Source organism: Mugil cephalus, chromosome 18 (assembly GCF_022458985.1).
Source record: "Mugil cephalus isolate CIBA_MC_2020 chromosome 18, CIBA_Mcephalus_1.1, whole genome shotgun sequence".
In the NCBI taxonomy this organism is placed as follows: Eukaryota; Metazoa; Chordata; class Actinopteri; order Mugiliformes; family Mugilidae; genus Mugil; species Mugil cephalus.
Genome location: NC_061787.1, coordinates 18,480,863 through 18,498,924, shown reverse-complemented (window position 1 = coordinate 18,498,924; position 18,062 = coordinate 18,480,863). Strand labels below are relative to the sequence as shown.

At 39.6% G+C, this 18,062-nt stretch overlaps 1 protein-coding gene across 2 annotated transcripts; it reads right to left on the bottom strand.

Annotated features, from left to right (window-relative positions):
* Nucleotides 1-112: 112 nt before the first annotated feature.
* LOC124995864 (copine-3-like) lies at nt 113-9,300 on the bottom strand. 2 transcript variants are annotated; one of them, XM_047568589.1, is made up of 17 exons: nt 9,209-9,300; nt 8,490-8,654; nt 8,206-8,385; nt 7,101-7,175; nt 6,939-7,010; nt 6,753-6,833; nt 6,515-6,604; nt 5,404-5,502; nt 4,797-4,883; nt 4,035-4,094; nt 3,805-3,938; nt 3,112-3,166; nt 2,958-3,009; nt 2,314-2,447; nt 1,983-2,219; nt 1,761-1,875; nt 1,146-1,294 (listed from the first exon to the last, which is right to left on the bottom strand). In XM_047568589.1, the coding sequence occupies exons 2-16, from the start codon at nt 8,646-8,648 to the stop codon at nt 1,765-1,767; spliced, it is 1,626 nt and encodes a 541-aa protein (XP_047424545.1). In that variant the 5' UTR covers nt 8,649-8,654; nt 9,209-9,300; the 3' UTR covers nt 1,146-1,294; nt 1,761-1,764. The 2 variants fall into 2 exon arrangements, with proteins under 2 accessions (XP_047424543.1, XP_047424545.1); XM_047568587.1 differs by lacking the exon at nt 1,761-1,875 and having other exon boundaries at nt 113-1,294.
* Between the last annotated feature and the right edge of the window lie 8,762 nt (nt 9,301-18,062).

The following is an 18,062-nucleotide window of genomic DNA, read 5'->3' as shown; positions in this document are numbered from 1 at the left end:
ATCGATTTCTAGCTTAAAACTATATTAATACTATTCTTTGAGTAGCCTCTTTAAATGTGGGATATCAAAAAGGAGGAAATATAAATACAAACACACTTCATGTGAATCAGTATGAATTCATGTAACGTTAGTGTTTAATATAGTTGTATTTTATTTGCAGTGTAAGCAAAAATCTTAAATTTTAAATTTAAAAAAATGAAGTAGAAGCAGGCATCTCATGCAGATTATATTACTTGCATTGCAAAGTACATTAATGTAAGGTACTGATAAATCAACAGATATGACAAATAAAGGTAAACCACATACTGTGAGACAGTATCACAATAATCAGTATACTCAACAACTAAATGTATATACTTAGTGAAATGTACTGGGCTGTTTTCCTAACAGTCTGTAAACAGAGAAGTTGTATGGCTTCAACTTTAGACAGAGTGAACGTATGACACATATATATGTAGAAACAGAGATGGACCATCATTAATCTCCTTATGTTTACATGGAAACAAAAACCTGCTCAAGAATCAAATCAAACAGACACTATAATCAAATTTGTATATAAAAAAAGTACAAAATCAGCAACAGTTTGAAGTGTAAAATTTACTTCAATTGTTCCTTTAAACAGTACTTAATGTCGAGTTATTGTGTAAACATTATTGAAGCATACCTGAAACATATTTGGTAAAATCTGTAGATCTGACATCAAACTGTGAAAAAACAGGGGTTGATCATTTTAAGACAGAACTTAATAACAAACAAATTCCCCTTTCTTGTGGAAACACTAATTAGATGACTAGTATTAGCTGGCTTAGTTGTTCCACAAAAAAATTAAATAAATTCCTTAGAAACAAGGTAAAAAAGTACAAATCTCTTAATAATCCTGGCACATAAAATGCAAATGATAAAATAAATCTTTGTTAGGCATCTGTTAAAAATGTCACAACAGACAATATCGGTGTACTATGGCTACACACTATATCTGATTCATAGTGTTTACGGACCACACATGCTGATATGGCTGACACAACATTAGAGTTAAAACGGACTCTACTGAAACAATGCAGATAAGAAATGACTGGAGAGTTGAAGCATGGATATGGAGGAGAAGGAGGAGGAGGAGGAGGAGGAGGAGGAGGAGGGTTAGACCTCAGCACAAATCGCTGGGTGGTGCAGATGCTGGGAGGTCGGAGAGAGGAGTGTCACTTTGGGGCGGCCTCAGATTCATGGTGTTGAAGAAGCCTGATAACTGATCCGGGACTTCTGCCAGGACGCTCTTCGCAAGCATTTCTTGAGGACCCTAAAGAGAAGGGGCAGAGAGGTAACAACAATGTAAGACTGACAAATAAATAAGCAAACAAACAAAATGTTGCCATTTATTATTCCCATGAATATTTTACTGATGCTTAATTTTTAGCTAAAATATGGCCACTTTTTCACTGTAGACTACAGTAGCACCAAATAATGCAAAATAATAAAACAGCCAATAAGGTCACCATATAAATTATATTTAAGGGTTTAAATGAAATTCATCCTCATAAACATGACAATGTAAATCAAAAGGACAAAAAAAACTCTCATCATTTTGTCAAACACAAAGCAGCTGCAGTAATATAGTAATAATGCCCCACATACTGCAACCGTATTCCAGGCATAAAAACCTAACTGTGATAACTATACTTGTGACCAAATTCACAGCTGTAGGTGAAAGGAAGGGAGCGGGGGAGAGGGGAATGGGTTTAGGGTGACAGTCGGGGAACTCCTACATTTCTAGGAAGGACTGGGCTCATTCGGGGGCTTCAGGTCAAATAAATTGAAGAAGGAGGCCACTTGGTCAGGCAACTCTGCCAGTACGCTTTGTGCAAGGGCTGCAGTCCCTGCCTGAAATAAGATATGCAGACATCGAAATGTGTGCATTATTTCAAGAGTTTAAGCTTAGGTGGAGCATGTTCAACAGTGGGTTTGCGTTAGAGTTCGGCGCAGCTTACATTTTGGAACTGCCTAAATGGCACGAACTGCACAATGTCCCTCATGGCAGCCTCGCCTGTAGCCGAGCGCAAAATGCCATCGTCTCCGTCCAGCAACTCCATGGCACTGAAGTCCGCTCCTCCAACCCCGACGATGATGATGGACATGGGCAGCCGAGAGGCTTTGACGATGGCGTTGAGCGTCTCGTCCATGTCCGTGATCACTCCGTCGGTGATGATCAGCAGAACGAAGTAATGCTGTGAAACATCAGCACAACAAGGGAGAAAAAATGAATTAAAGTGATTTAATCTAATGATGACTGATGAACAATTAAGGCTTCTAGGAACTCACGGATGCAGTGTCCTGCTGCAACGCCTGTTTTCCAAAATGGGCCACGTGTTTGATGATTGGGGAAAAGTTTGTGGGACCGTAAAGCTTCACCTGTGGCAGACACTGACGGTAGGCGGCAACCACACCCTCTATACCTGGAGTAATGATATACAAACAGGATTGAAGAAGACGTATCAGCCACATTTTCGACTTTTTCCCCCCAATAACATCTTTATTTGATCTAGAACCATATGAAACAGAAACATCCCCCAGATCCAGTTATTTTACGGTAAACAATCCCAGTGCATAACAGTTAATTGCAATTAGTGGGAAAGTGGATGGCAGTCAAGCGTCCGTAATGGATGTTGTTTTTCAATCCTTTTATGGGCGAGCAGAATTCAACAAGAGCAGGACTGTTTCACCCGTTATAATAGGGAACAAGAGCAGGTCTGTTTTACCACGATGATGGTGTGTTTTTGAGATGGGTTTTACATTTTTATGATGACAGACACGTCAATTGGTTAATATTTGTTTGCTAGTTATTGGAGGAGTTACATGTTCAGTACATTTCAAATACGTTTGAACCTGAAGAAAATGAAACTCCTCTGCTAAATGTTCATTAAACACGTCGGTGTCACTTAACAGTCTCTTCAGTTTGTCATTACCTGCACAAAATGGATTCGATGGCTTGAAGTTGAGAGGGAACTCGTGACTAACCTGCGACCACAAACATCAAACCAGATTGAGACACGGATTCAAAATCAGCTTAGAGAATTAAAAAAAAATAGAAATAAAAAATGTCATAACAGAAAGAGTCACCAGCCATGAAGGAGGGATCTGGGCTCCAAACCCAAAAGCAGGAAACATCTTGTCACTACACAAAGGAAGTGATACAAATGTTTATTATCCAGGACAACACACACAGAAACAAAGCTGGTTTGTAGTAGATAGATAGATAGATGCTTTATTAATCCCAAACTGGTAATTCAGTAATTCAGACTGATGTAACACGATGCATGAAGTGTTTTACTGGGAAGTCATTTATCGATCCATGGTTTGTAATGAACCTTGGGAATCGCAGAGAGTGCTGGTGAGAGAGACACTGCTACTTCAGAGGCATCTCTCGGGAAAAATAGTTGTTTATAGACCTGTTTTAAATTATTGTTGGTCCCTCTGTGCAACTTATATGAATGTTTAGGAGTGTATACACTCAGCAGGTTTCACCTCGTGTTGCTGACGCTCATGTTGTGAAGTGAAATAAAAATGTCATTAGATTTAATTGAGGCTGTTGTGGGCAGAAGAGCTTGTAATTCGGACAGTAACACAGCATGTTGTGCTGAAATCCAATTATGGTGAGTGGTTTGGTGAGTGTGCTCAATCCAGAGGGACTGACATAAAAAAAAAAAATGTCTGACTGTAGAAAGACTGAAAACACACCACTATGACACGCCTGAATGATCTATGATAGATGAACATTTTGTGCCAGCGTAATCCTACAATGCATCCACTTGCCTGTCATAATCCTGGATGACATTACCAACTGCCCAGATAGCTGACAGGTACTCATTATAGCCCTGAGGGCTGATGTAGTGGAGCGAGAGCGGGGACTTGGGATCTCCGTTGGAGCCTGTGAAATCAATGGCGATCTGGCCGCAGAGGAGGGGGTTGGAAAAAGCCATAAAATGTAAATGTCTAGATTTACATATATATGATATTTTTAACAATGTTCCGAATGTACTCACGGTGAAGTTGATCTGACAGCCACCCATTATGTAATCCAGAAACGTGTACTCCTTCACTATCTGCAAAAGAGGATATATTATGGATATATTAATGTCAAAGATTGAATGTATTGTTTAAGTCATTTAACACCAGCTAAAAGAAAACATTGTATTTTTGACTTCACACAGTACCAGGGTTAATGTAGGAGGAAAGAAACTGTAGAAAGGTCAAGACTCCAGAAACAGCTGAAGCAAATGGAACAACTCTATTATACTGGCACGTTTCATTCTGTGGTCTTCATCAGAGTCATTAAAAACACTAACAAGCAATGTAAGTAAGAGCGTGATTCTAAATGGAAACACCTAATCACGTACATCCACATAAATACAGTATATATAAGCCAGGAAATGCCAGAAGCGTCAATTTTACCAAGGGAAAAGAAAAAAAAAACATATTTTGGATTTTCTCTTTTAAAAGCTTATTTGCAGGGGGTACAGACAAGGATGAGTTTTTTTAATAATTCTAGGTGGCTTTATAGTGGTTTGGCTGTCTCCTGGCTGGTATATATGTATGCAGTTGTATCTAATTGGTTGTTTCCATTTTTTTTTTTTTTTTTACTTCATATATTATTTAAATTGTTTGTTGATGATCCCGAGTAAGGACACAAGCCGAAGAGCGTCACTCTCATAGAGTTGATCCATGTATTACAAGCGTTGCTGGAGTCATAAAAATTCTACAACTGAAAACTAAGAACACATTAAAAAACATTATAGAAATAGTACCTTGCATTGTTTAACGACGATGACTCCAGAGTTTTTGTAATTTCTCTTCTTCTGTTTCTTCTTGCTATTGATGCATTCAAACTCAGCCTGAGAAGATAAGGACAACGTACATGTGTCAGGATACACCATCATCTGGTTTTCATACTCGTTCCACAGACAGTAGGAAATGAAACGCGGTCAAACTGACACTGGTATCCAGGGGGTTACAGGTGGCGCCATCTTGGGAGTTTGGAGCCAGACTCTGGGAGGTACTGCCCAAGTCTGGAGCCATGTTCTGTACTTACTTACTTATTTATTTATTTTTCCCACTCCCACGTCCCTATGGGAGCACTTTCCAGAGCAGCTGTCAGTGGCAGCTGTCATCATGATGTCACGTTCTGTTTTTATTGCGTCAAATAACTAGCACAAAATGTCTCAGCATTATATAAACTACCTAAAATGACATAAACCGTATTTGGAAAACTTTTATTTGACGTGTACTTGAGTGTTTTAGTCCCCACTAACATGGAGGCTGCAGCCAGCCACCAGTCACTTCCAAGGAGGTGTCATGACGTCCACTTTCTTTTAACAGTCTACAGTTGGTCCCCAGGAAACACACTCAGCTCACCGCAAACGTTTTCGATGCATCCTGTATTTGACTGACTGTGGTCAGGAAGGATCCAATGAAGTCGTGAGATCCGCTGTTGTTGTAGTCGAGACAGTCTACCTGGAAGAAACAGACAGTTAGGAGAAGCAACACAAGTTCAGTCAATTATCATTTCTTTTCATTTCGATCCATTTACATTTTGAACCCAAGTATGAAAATCAAAGTAGATGAGACAAAAAAACATGCTATGGATGTGAAGCTAACGGAAGACACTGAAATATCGACAAGAATTACACACACTGTCAAAATTGAAGAGATCCCACTCATAGTCTGAACACGGCAGCTTCTAAACACCATCAGTGTTTAGAGAATAACTAACTACAGAAGATGAAGCAGTCACCACAACTCAGACAAACTGCTGATGCTACAGTCTGCCGACGGCTAGGGAAGCTTATGGGTAACTAAAATAAAGTCATCCATCTTAATGGAAAACTTTGGGAAAATGGAAAAATCTTTTGGAAAAACGGACCCACTGGATAACTTACCCGTTGATACAGAATGTAATATTTATTTTGAAATTGAATCACTAATATCAGGAACAATAACAGCTACAAACACCAGATTTAGTGACATATCAAACATATCCTCTAACAGGTAAGTCAACCAAAGGGTCAGTCTCCACAGAACGTTACTCCTTTAAGACAGATACAGATGCATCTCAGACTTTGGCCTGTCCTGTCACAGACACTGCATCTTTCACACAAAGAGCACTCGTGTGTTAACAGGTCAACTCACTTGCAGTGTTGACTGGAAAGATGCTCTTCCTGATAAGTTTGCTTTAACAGGGTTAGAGGATGGAAACAAAAAAACAGCAAACATAAACTAGTGCTAAACCATTTATTTATCTCTGGCAGAATGATCAACCCATCCATTACACACAATGTGGCCACAGTTCATGAACAAAAGGAGAAAGCTCCATGATCAAATTGTGAGCTTGGAAAAACTAGTGTGATTATTGTGTGATATTAACAACCACATCAACCATCAGGTCAGCATGGAAAAGTTCCCAGAACTACAAAAATGGAAGTAGTGTAATATCTCAAAATGTAGAAAATGTTTCTGTAATGTGTACCTTTATAGATTTCTCCACGTCACCTCCACATAATGATTGCAGGGAGATTCGAAAAGGTCTCCATGTCGGATTTAGGGTGTTTTTCACCACCTGCAACAGCACAGATTAAAAAGCCCCTTGACTGTAACTCTATAAACTTTTTAAGACGCAACAACTTCTGGTTATAACTTAACATGACCGTTTACAATCTGAGAATCATTGAATAAGAAAGCGTGTATACAGAGAGCGTTGTCTGTACCTCTGTCCTATGAGCCAGCTGCCATCCAGTTTCTGTCTCCTTGTAAAATTCCAGGAATGGGTCAGATTTTCCAAAAAAATCCTGGCAAAATATGAGAAAATAATAAGGAATTCAATAAAACAAATTACTTAACAATAAGCAATAATTACGAATTCATTAACATAATTCAAATGTGGTCATCGATACCTTTTTGTCCAGTTTTCTAGCGGAAACTTCGAGTGACACCACCCTGCTGTCCGTCATTTCTTCTGCAGATATCTAGAAAGCATGCAATAGTTTTAAAAACAACACACATATGTACACTCACTGATCCACACATCCCAACCTCCCTGAAGAAAATAAACTCACAGTAATGGTTGATTTCCCCGCAGGAGTCTTGTTCTTCCTAACAAGTGGTTTCGTTACTTTCCTTGACGACACAATCTGAACGGAAAGACACATCTTAGGACTTCCAGCGTATACTGCTTCAAGGGGAAATGAAACATACTGTACTGCCAATTATATCTGAAATAACACCTTTGCTTAAACCTTTAGAGGCTGAACGTATCGCTGGTGATACGTTAAACCACGTGGCTTTTAAAATTACCGTAATTCACAGCTGTTGGCTCTATTAACAAAATTCAAAGTGCGGCTGAACACTGGGAAGTTGAGCTGTGACATCTCAAAGGTATAACTAACTTCATTTTTACCAACAAATTCCTCAAAAACAACTCTCTCTTCCTGGGCCTCCCTGGTCTTGCGTCACGCCCCAACCTGCAGCCGACAGCAGCGGTGTGTCATCATTACCGTAATGGCTGCTTTCCCCCCCCACCAGAAATCGCAACTTCCCAGTGTTCAGACACACTTTGAATTTTGTCCATCCGTGAGTTACAGTAATTTTAAATACCGTAAGCTTTTTTTTTTTATGCGCAGGCTGATGTTCAGGTCTCAAAGGGTTAAGTCAAATATTAAAAAGTTGCCAAAATCAAAAGATTGGTTTATTTTTTCGTCATTTCAATCTGGCTTGTCTGCTACGGAGTCGCCATTTTGAAGTGAAGAAATCGAATACGTCATGAAGTTGGTTGGATCCCTCTGAACACCGTATCAGATGTGTTTAGGCGTAGAAATAAAGAAGTGGTAAAGAAGCTATGTTCTGCTATCTATCTTTCACATGCTCTTTCTTCTCTGTTTCACACTCTACCACTATGGGAATCACCAACCCCATGACATCATAGGCCACAATATGGCAAAATGGCGGCGCCCACGCCAAAAAAACATATAAAGGCCGCTGTAGTCTCTCCTTGCATGCTAACATTTGTCAACAGTGTTATACACTGTTGATAAGAGCAGAGGTCCAGCTGTAAAATGCATTTTACTTGACTGAGTTCATTTCCCCTTTAAGCCTAATTAATACGCAGATAAATAAGCATTAGTGCGGATGAATGGGATGTAATGGGATGCAAAGAGGGCCGACCTGTCCCAAGGTACACTCCAGTTCTCCCAGGAAGTCAGCCTCTCTCAGACTGCCGCTATCGCTGTCGATATCATACACTTCAAACCTCAGCTTCTGCACCATCTCAAAGTAGTAGTCGAGGACAAGAGTCTTGGAGAACTGAGGATTAAGGCAGTTCTGGATGATCTCTGTTCTGCCGACCTGACACAAACACATGTTTCCTTTAATGACAGAACTCTGAGTTATCCAGCACAAGATCTTTTAAGCTTTTAAGGTCCGCAGCATGAATATTTTAACCCGCTCACCTCAGACCACTGTGCCCCTGAGGTGTTCATGAGCAGCACACACACAGGGTCGGACTTTGAGAAGGTGTCCATGTCCAGTAAATTCGCACAAGAGATGCTCAGCGCCACCTTGGTCACACAGGCTGTGGCCCCGGGCCCCGGGGCTCCTACTGCAGCCATCACAGCCTGGAGGACAAACAGGACTGATCATTGACACTGGTAAACAGAAAACTGAGTTATCAACTGAGATGACCTGAGCGTGTGGGGTTTGATAGGAGCGAGTGCAGCATGCGCTGGATTAAAAGCCGCTTGGCTTTCGACAGGGCAGCGAATAAAATTTATGAAATCATTCTTAAACTGTCAATACGAGATGACCGAAGCAAAAGACGTTGTTTTATACATTGACATAACATTAAAGTGTCTGTAGAAAAAAAAAAAAAGAAAAAAGAAAAAAAGAAAGAAAAGAATGATAGGAAACGAAAGACCTCGACAGTCCCTCGAAAGAAATGACACTATTTTCACAGACAAAATAGCAACAGTGGTTCATATTCGTTACGTTAGATAATGTGTATTAATTGTACACTGGACCGTGAACGTTAACTTACGGTTTTACGAGTCACGTGACACGATGAAAACTACAGTTTAACTCGCGTAATTTGGCGGCAGCTCATAAAACGCTCTTTGTTTTGACGACGAAATCGGACTTTTGTGTAAAATGAATCTTAAGGCGTGAGTCCTACCTTGGTTGCTAGTTTGCTAGCTGCCTGCTGTGCTGCTGTAACGCTAGTGCAGTGTCTACTCTGAACGCTCTGGACGCTGCGGTGGGCGGTGCCCTCGGAGCCCATGGAGCCAGGGCGCCCCTAGTGGCTCTGGCAGGAAGTGTCGCTCCCCCCGGACGTAAGTGACTTCATACGAAAACTGGTTTATTACTATTTTATAGTATGAATAATTAAACAAACCCTGCTTTGAGAGATCTTACATTTAGTGTTTAGGTTGATGATTCATAACCTTAGTCAGCACAGTCCAGTTAAATTTAACTAATTTAGCTTATGATCAATTGAGTTATTCTAAATCTGCTCATTCTAATATTTTTTGTATTATTATTATTATCATCCAACAAGAATCCTCATCTCTCACTAAAGAGACTGTAATATGTGAGTTGGATATGTGTGGTGGCGTGGTGGTGGAATCTTGATGTATGTGGCATATGTTACATGTGTTTGTTTTGGTTTTGTGAATAATGTGCTGTGTTCTCATGGCTGTATGAACAGTTTTCCTGCAAGGAACAAATAAAACACCTGTCTAACTTCCTGGACTTTAATATATGCCCAATTGAATTAACATGAAATAGACCAGAGATCAAACTAAGGTGGCCTTGTACTACTCATTTAATTTAAGGACAGAAAAATCTGTGCGACTATGTTTGAACGAGAGGTTTTCATTAATGTCTTTTGAGTGAATGTTGTAAGTCATTTTTGTTTTTCAAATATATACAGATAAGGAAGTAAAGGGAAAACACAACCGGGAAGAATTACACTGAACAAACTGAAAGTCAGACAGTCATGCAAAAGCTGTTGAAGTGAAACATTTTTGAATATGGAAACACAAAAAACAAAATAAAAAAAATACCCGCATTTGTTCTGCATACAGTTTTAGGTTATACTAATTAATCTATTATCTATAAGCAGGAGAAACTCAAGAAAATTGCTGTATCGGTTAATATTTTTGCTATTTATATAAAAGTTTATTTAATATTAGAAGCCCATCTTCCAGCATAATCATAGTGTTGAATCACTGAGTCTCGAAAATAGCTTCACTAAATCAATTAAACCCGAACATTACAAGTTAATGTGGAGAATGCTAATAAATTGCATAGTGCAATATTAACATCGGAGTCAGAATCAGCTTTATTGGTCAAGTATGAGTACACATACAAGGAATTTGACTCTGGTCACTTTGCTCAGTGGTATAAGACAGAAGACACAAACTGGAAGGCATGAATTGTCATATGAGTAGGAGGGAATTATGGTGGTAAGAGTGACACATGATGGCTTAAGTGCACAGTTAACACTAAAAACAGATGAGTCAGGAGTGCAGAATTAACCTGGCTGCCTAAACGATGGTCAGGCGCCAAAAAAGAGATTTATATGAGATTATATTGCAGATTACAATGTTAGTTACAGCTCTACAGCTTTTGAAAGACAATCTCATTTGGGCCTTTGTTCATGTAAGGCTAAAGCATTAAACTAGCATGGACAATGAACAGCTAGATGATGCTTATCTTATGTCAGAAAACCATTGTTTCCACATTATAAATGCACCGTCATGTGAACAAACACCACTTACTTGTAGTTGTTTTCACAACAGTTAAACTCTAATGTGTACAAATAATAATAATAATTAAAACTTTTTATTTATTTTTATTATTTTATTTGATTTAAAATGTGGGAAGAAACTGGAGAGACCCGGAGTAAACGCTCAGATAATAAAAAATAGATGCTAAGTCAAAAAGCATAATTAACAATAGTTAACAAATTACAAATTGCTGCTCAGTTGAGAGATACAACAGTTGATGTGGTCATGGACTAAAAAGCAAACCTTTTGGATGGATTATGGAAAATGGAAAAGTAAAAAACGTAAACAGCAGCAGCAGTGACTGTTCTTGTCCTGAAAATTGCAGCAGAAAGTTCATCTATAATATTAAACCTCAAATATCTTTAGCTTGGCCCTGGAAATTGCGTCTGTAAATCTTGTTTAAATTCTAGAAATTGCATCCTGCTCTTATTCATTCTGCAGAGTTTCATTACTTTGAAAGGTCAAGTCTGTGCAGTGGGTCACAACACCTGAGTCTCTTGAGACTGTTGGTGCTTCATCTGCAAGCTCATCTTCAGCACATGTCGCTGCTTGTACTCTGGCCTTGTGTCTTTTTAGTGCCCTATGAAAGATGTGTGTCGTCCATCTATTAAAATGAGTCACGTTCCACCAGAAGACTTGACAGATACTGACAGAGAGCCGACATAGCACCATTAGGAGCAGGCGTTGGTCTAGGGGAAATTTAGGAGCTCTGGCATGAGAAGCTTGGAGCTCTTGTTGGTTCCTGGGAAAAATAAGTATAAGACTTTCTCTGATAGACGAAACTACGTCTGCAATGATTGGTCTAGTCGTGGAAATTGCAGCTGCAACCCATGGTGTTGTTCTGGGAAAAGCATCTGAAATCCTGTTTTGAAATGTGGAAAACACATCGGCAATTCTTGCTTTGGGCAAGGAGATAAATGGTGCAATTCTTGTGTGAACATAGAACCAAACATATATAACTTCTTCTATGATCCTGCACGAAATATCTCCAGATCTCCCTCGGGCATGTTCAAATAGCATTAAAGTAATGGACCTTGTGATGCGTATTGCTGATCGGCCCTTAGACACAACAGATCCTTTGATCGTGGTATAAACTGCTGCAATTTCTCTGCTAAAGGCTGAAAACAGGCTTTCTGGAGGTCTGTCAGTGTTGTTTGGGTCAATTACAATGTTTTCCCATGATCTTTCATTCATGGAGTATGGACCAATGAGGGCTGCAGACAGGAAGAGACCAAGACGAGGAAGCTTTGTCTCATCATTGGTGCTATCCTCTTGTTCAGTTTGCTGTGTTTCAGTATTAATGTTGTCTGTAACATTGGAGTCTTTCAGGGCTACTGGGAGTTTGTCTGGACATATTTCATTGAGCAGGAATGTTGCAGGTTTTACACTGGATGAACTTGGATGACCAAGTCCAAGACCTGATCCATTATCCTGCTCTTGCTCATCTTGCTGAGCTTCCATACTCACAGGGTCCATGTCTGTAGAATAGGTGCTAGCATTTTGATGCAGCGTCCTAAGTTTAATGTTGTTTGTAACATTGGAGTCTTTCAGGGCTAGGGGGAGTTTGTCTGGACATATTTCACTGAGTATGGGTGTTGCAGACTTTACACTAGATGAACTTGGATGACCAAGTCCAAGACCTGATCCATTATCCTGCTCTTGATCATTTTGCTGAGTTTCAGTACTCAGACAGTCCAGGACACAAGGGGTTCTAGCATTCTGATGAAGTTCCCTAAGATTACTGTAGCCTGGAACCACTACGCCTCTTGGGGCATTTGGTAAAGGTATTTCATGAGCCACGATTTTTGTGGAGTCCACACTGGTTGAACTGGTGTGGTCAAATCCAAAATGAGACGGATGAGGTGACCAGTAGCTTTTACAGCCAACTGAATTAAAGAATGACCGACGACCAGACAAGTGAACATTTCTTCTGGTTTTGGAGCCTGTTGTAGGCAATGAAAGAATTAGAATTTCAAAATCTGTTTAGCTTTCCTGCTCTTTTTGAGAATTAAAAGTATTCTTGCTGTATATTTTACGTAAATTAACTGGAGGTCTGAAGGGAAGTGATGCATTAATCAATTTACTGCTGGTATTTAAAGACAAAAGATCAAAGGCAACCATCATCATGTGACATCATCATGTGACATCATCACTTAATGTGACATGTTCCTGGACCAGGTGAGTAGCCAGCAGGCCATGTTCGAAAAATAGCACTCGTCTTCCTCTAAAAGTTGGATTCAATTGTGTTGCTGTTCTTTTTATATCAATAACATTTACATTAATGTAGATTTGAACATGACATTATTTAATATAAAATTATATATATATATTTTAAAGGTTTATGTATATATGAACTCCCCTGATGTGAAAGTTCAATGTCACGTGCAAGACAAGGTTTTAACAACAGGCAAACATGGAAAATGCCGTGAGTTAAAGGCAGCTTAGGGCAAACTGCAGTCCTTTCTTCAGTTGTCTTCTTCCAGATGCTAACTTGAGGATCCAGCTGTCCAGTCCAAGGTGGGAAGGGACTTTCCAAGTTCTTCTCATCATCCCAACTGCTGTAAAGACTACTGAAAGGACTACACAGATTCATCTGTCATACTGTAAAAAAAGGTTATTTGGGTTTTCTGAGGGGACAGACTGAACTGATAACTCTGAGACATACTGACCCACCAGTGGCTGGGGGAAGTCTGAGCTACAAAGGGTGTTAGGTAGAATTAGAGAACGTTCTCAAACCCAGTGAAGAGTCAAAGATCCCAGTCACTAAGAGGAGAAAGTGGTCACAGTAGGGGGGTCCAACCAGCTATAAACCACACTAAAAAGACAATCCAGTGGTCTCTCATACACTTAAGACATGGGATCACATTTAAAACAAAGACTGTTCTATCCAAAAGTTTTTATTTTATTTTATATTATTTTTTTTTATTTATAATAATAAATAATCATTTTAATAATATATTTTACATGATTTTAATGAAATTTAAAATGTTGAGTGTTAATTTGATCTAACTGAATCTACTTATGGTGAAAATTTTATAACCAAATTAAAAGTATGGGAGAAACTGGAGAAACCCAGAGAAAACCCATAGAGGATAATACCTTATGATTTCTTGGTACAGCTGTTGGAAAGTACTTGTGATTTAAAGGTTGGTGACATTCTGCTATTTCAGTCACACAGACAGTTTGCTCTTGAGAGTTTAGTTTCATTGGTTTCAGCTGATAAAACAGTGGTGGACCTGATAGAGCTAAAAACCAACACTTACTCTCAGGAAAACCAAAGCATCTCCTAATACACTCAGAAGAACTTCTGGAGCTCCTTGCATGTACATTTCTTGCATTATTATACGTGACACCCTTGTCAAGAAAGAACGTAATAAACTTGCAGCGAGTCCAGGGGAAATTATGGTGGCACCAATACCCCAAAGTAAAAGCTCATGTGCACAGGTAATACAGTTCCACAGATCTGCTGTTGTTTCTGGGAAACAAAGTCCCAAACTGTCTCCTATCCTTAAAGTTGCAGCTATAATGCGACCAGCAAATGATCGTCTGATCCTGAAAAAACTTCTTCTCATCTGTCTTCTGGTCCGGTAACAATTAGAAATTAATCGCAACAAGTACCAACGGTACCGAGGGTATGAAGAGCCGATGTGAGCGATATTAACAACCACATCTAGAAGCAAATCTACTAATATTGGTAGGTTAGTGACTCTGGGCCTGGAATTAATGAGTGCAATGTTGGCTATGATCCCAGCAACTGAAGCTATGACCGATCTGGTCCAAGTGATTGCAGCTTCAGCGATTGCTCTGGTTCTGGTAAAAGCATCTGAGATTCTGTCTCGAACCATGGAAAAACAATCTACAACTCCTGTTTGAGTCATGTTGAGAAAAGCTGCAATTCTTGCCTGAGCATGGGTGCAAACATGTGAAGTTTCTTCTATGATTCTGCACAAAATATATGAAGTTCTCTCTCGAACAAAGTGAAATAGCATTAAAGTAATGGACCTTGTGACACGTATTGCTGCTCGGCCCATAGACACAACAGATGCTTTGGCCGTGGAATAAACCGCTGCAATTGTTCTGTTTATGGAAAAAGCCTCTCTTTCTGGAGGTCTGTCAGTGTTGTTTGGGTCAATTACAGTGTTTTCCCATGATCTTTCATTCATGGAGTATGGACCAATGAGGGCTGCAGACAGAAAGAGACCAAGACGAGGAAGTTTTGTCTCATCATTGGTGCTATCCTCTTGTTCAATATGCTGTGTTTCAGTATTAATGTTGTCTGTAACATTGGAGTCTTTCAGGGCTACTGGGAGTTTGTCTGGAGATATTTTATTGAGTATGGGTGTTGCAGGTTTTACACTAGATGAACTTGGATGACCAAGTCCAAGACCTGATCCATTATCCTGCTCTTGCTCATCTTGCTGAGCTTCCATACTCACAGGGTCCATGTCTGTAGAATAGGTGCTAGCATTTTGATGCAGCGTCCTAAGTTTAATGTTGTTTGTAACATTGGAGTCTTTCAGGGCTAGGGGGAGCTTGTCTGGACATATTTCACTGAGTATGGGTGTTGCAGACTTTACACTAGATGAACTTGGATGACCAAGTCCAAGACCTGATCCATTATCCTGCTCTTGATCATTTTGCTGAGTTTCAGTACTCAGACAGTCCAGGACACAAGGGGTTCTAGCATTCTGATGAAGTTCCCTAAGATTACTGTAGCCTGGAACCACTACGCCTCTTGGGGCATTTGGTAAAGGTATTTCATGAGCCACGATTTTTGTGGAGTCCACACTGGTTGAACTGGTGTGGTCAAATCCAAAATGAGACTGGATGAGGTGACCAGTAGCTTTTACAGCCAACTGAATTAAAGAATGACCGACGACCAGACAAGTGAACATTTCTTCTGGTTTTGGAGCCTGTTGTAGGCAATGAAAGAATTAGAATTTCAAAATCTGTTTAGCTTTCCTGCTCTTTTTGAGAATTAAAAGTATTCTTGCTGTATACTTTACGTAAATTAACCGGAGGTCTGAAGGGAAGTGATGCATTAATCAATTTACTGCTGGTATTTAAAGACAAAAGATCAAAGGCAAACATCATCATGTGACATCATCATGTGACATCATCACTTAATGCCACGTGTCCCTGTCATGTGACACCCTCAGACTCCTGTGTTGTTTAAAAATGTCATTAGAGGACCAGGTGAGTAGCCAACAGGCCATGTTCTAAAAATAGCACTTGCCTTCCTCTAAAAGTTGTATTTAATTGTGTTGCTGTTCTTTTTATATCAATAACATTTACATTAATGTAGATTTGAACATGACATTATTTAATATAAAATTATATATATTTTTTAAAGGTTTATGTATATATGAACTGTGGCTCCCCTGATGTCAAAGTTCAATGTCACATGCAAGACAAGGTTTTAACAACAGGAAAACATGGAAAATGGCCGTGAGTTAAAGGCAGCTTAGGGCAAACTGCAGTCCTTTTTACAGGGCCGACGAAGAAGTCAACAAACATAACTGATGTTGTTCATTTAGAGCATTGCAGCCCAATTTGGGGCCCAATTGTATTTGGCCTGCACCTTGTCAGTACTAGGTCCCTTGTTTTGTACTGAAAAATTAACATTTTGAGCCATAAATCTTCCTCCGGATTCTATTTTGGCCCTCCACTGGGAAGAATTTGGGCACCCCTGAGTTAGAGCAAAGCAGATTTTTTTTTAGTCAAGCACCATGGCACCTGAAATGTTGAACAAAATAACTGAAAAATCATTTGTTGTAAAAGCATACAGATGTAATTTCTTGTTAAAAATTCTGCAGATTTGAAGATGTGTACAAGTGTGATATGACGTGAAAGAAGTTATGTTTTTTTTTTTAATATTACATTACTTACAGTTTGTACAGGGAAAGGAGGCAATGTTCATGATTGGTTCAAAGTGTCTCAAAAATGTTCATTTAAAGCATTTTAAATAATAAAAAAAAACTAAACAGATGACTTTAAACCAAATGTAAATCATTGTTAATATTGGTGAGGATTCCTTAATTAATAACAATATGACAAGAACCATTAATGTATGGCTGCATGTCGCCAGTGGCTCCGTGATGTTTATCTTTTTTAGGTTATTCTTATTGTGTTATTGGTTGTTGTTTTTTGTCTGAATTGTTGTTGTTTCCCTGTGCCTTGAACCAATCAACATGTTTTTTGGTCGTTTTCGTCTTTTTGTGCTGTTTCTGGATTTTATGGTTTTGGCTCTGCTGTTAGTCGTGGAGTTCGGCGGAGCGGTTGTTGTGTCCGGTGGTGTGTTCCTGAGATCAGCTGCTAGTGCTGTCCGTGTCTTCTGAGCTGCCCAGACTGAGGTCTGAGATTCCCACTGAACTTTTTCAGGAAACAGGTAGGCCCTGATATTACTCAGTATTCGTTATTTTTTTAAGTAGCTTTTCAAAAAGGTAGGTGACGCCTGCAGGGGTGCCCATACTCTTTTTGCCCACAAGCTATTTTTGCAATGATCAAATCATTCAGTGTTCTGCAAGGAAACTTTTGGATGTACTTAACCCTAACCCTAACCCTAACTCTGTAAAACGCCATCTTCCCTCCATCACAGGAGGATGTAAAAACACAGGAGGACATTATATATTCCTTCCCTTTGCTACAACTTCTTCAACCGTGCAAGCTTGTGGACATTTCTGCTCTCCAGCTAGTAGATGAGTAAATGCCGGCTACTTATGTGTCTGTGCTGCTGACGGAATAAGATTTATAAGCACCGAGACAGTTTTGCACACAAATGAGCTATGGAGATTTCACAGGTGAGGGAAAAGGATGTGCTCCCAAACAAGATACTTGAAACAAATGCCAGTTTAATGCAGGAAACAGTTGCGTCTTTCAGGTCTGCCTATATGGTGGCCAAAGAAAAAATGGCCTACAGAAAGCTCCCTGCTGTCATGCCCCTAAAAAAGCTTGATGGAGCAAATGTGGGAAATGTGCACAGATCAGACCACGCTTGTGCTGAAATAATCAGTCACACCAACAAAGAAATGAGAGCTAAGTTAGTTTCAAATATCAAAAGAACTGGGCTCACGCATCAGTGTCACTAGATGAAAGCACAGTTCATCGTCAGATCATTTATTTGCCGAGTGACGTGACAGGAAATGGCTTAGTGGACAATGTATTTTTGGATATTGTTGAGGTTTCAGAGGGCACGGAGGCCGAATCGATATACAGTAGTTTAAGGAAAGGCCTGAGACG

Excerpts from the sequence above, each read along its gene's own strand:
- LOC124995864 (XM_047568587.1), bottom strand. The coding sequence starts at position 8,648 with ATGGCTGCAGTAGGAGCCCCGGGGCCCGGGGCCACAGCCTGTGTGACC. Across the intron at positions 3,939-4,034 it reads GCTGTCAGATCAACTTCACC|ATCGCCATTGATTTCACAGG; the intron begins GTGAGTACATTC and ends CTCTGCGGCCAG. Across the intron at positions 3,167-3,804 it reads GTCATCCAGGATTATGACAG|TGACAAGATGTTTCCTGCTT; the intron begins GCAAGTGGATGC and ends TCCTTTGTGTAG.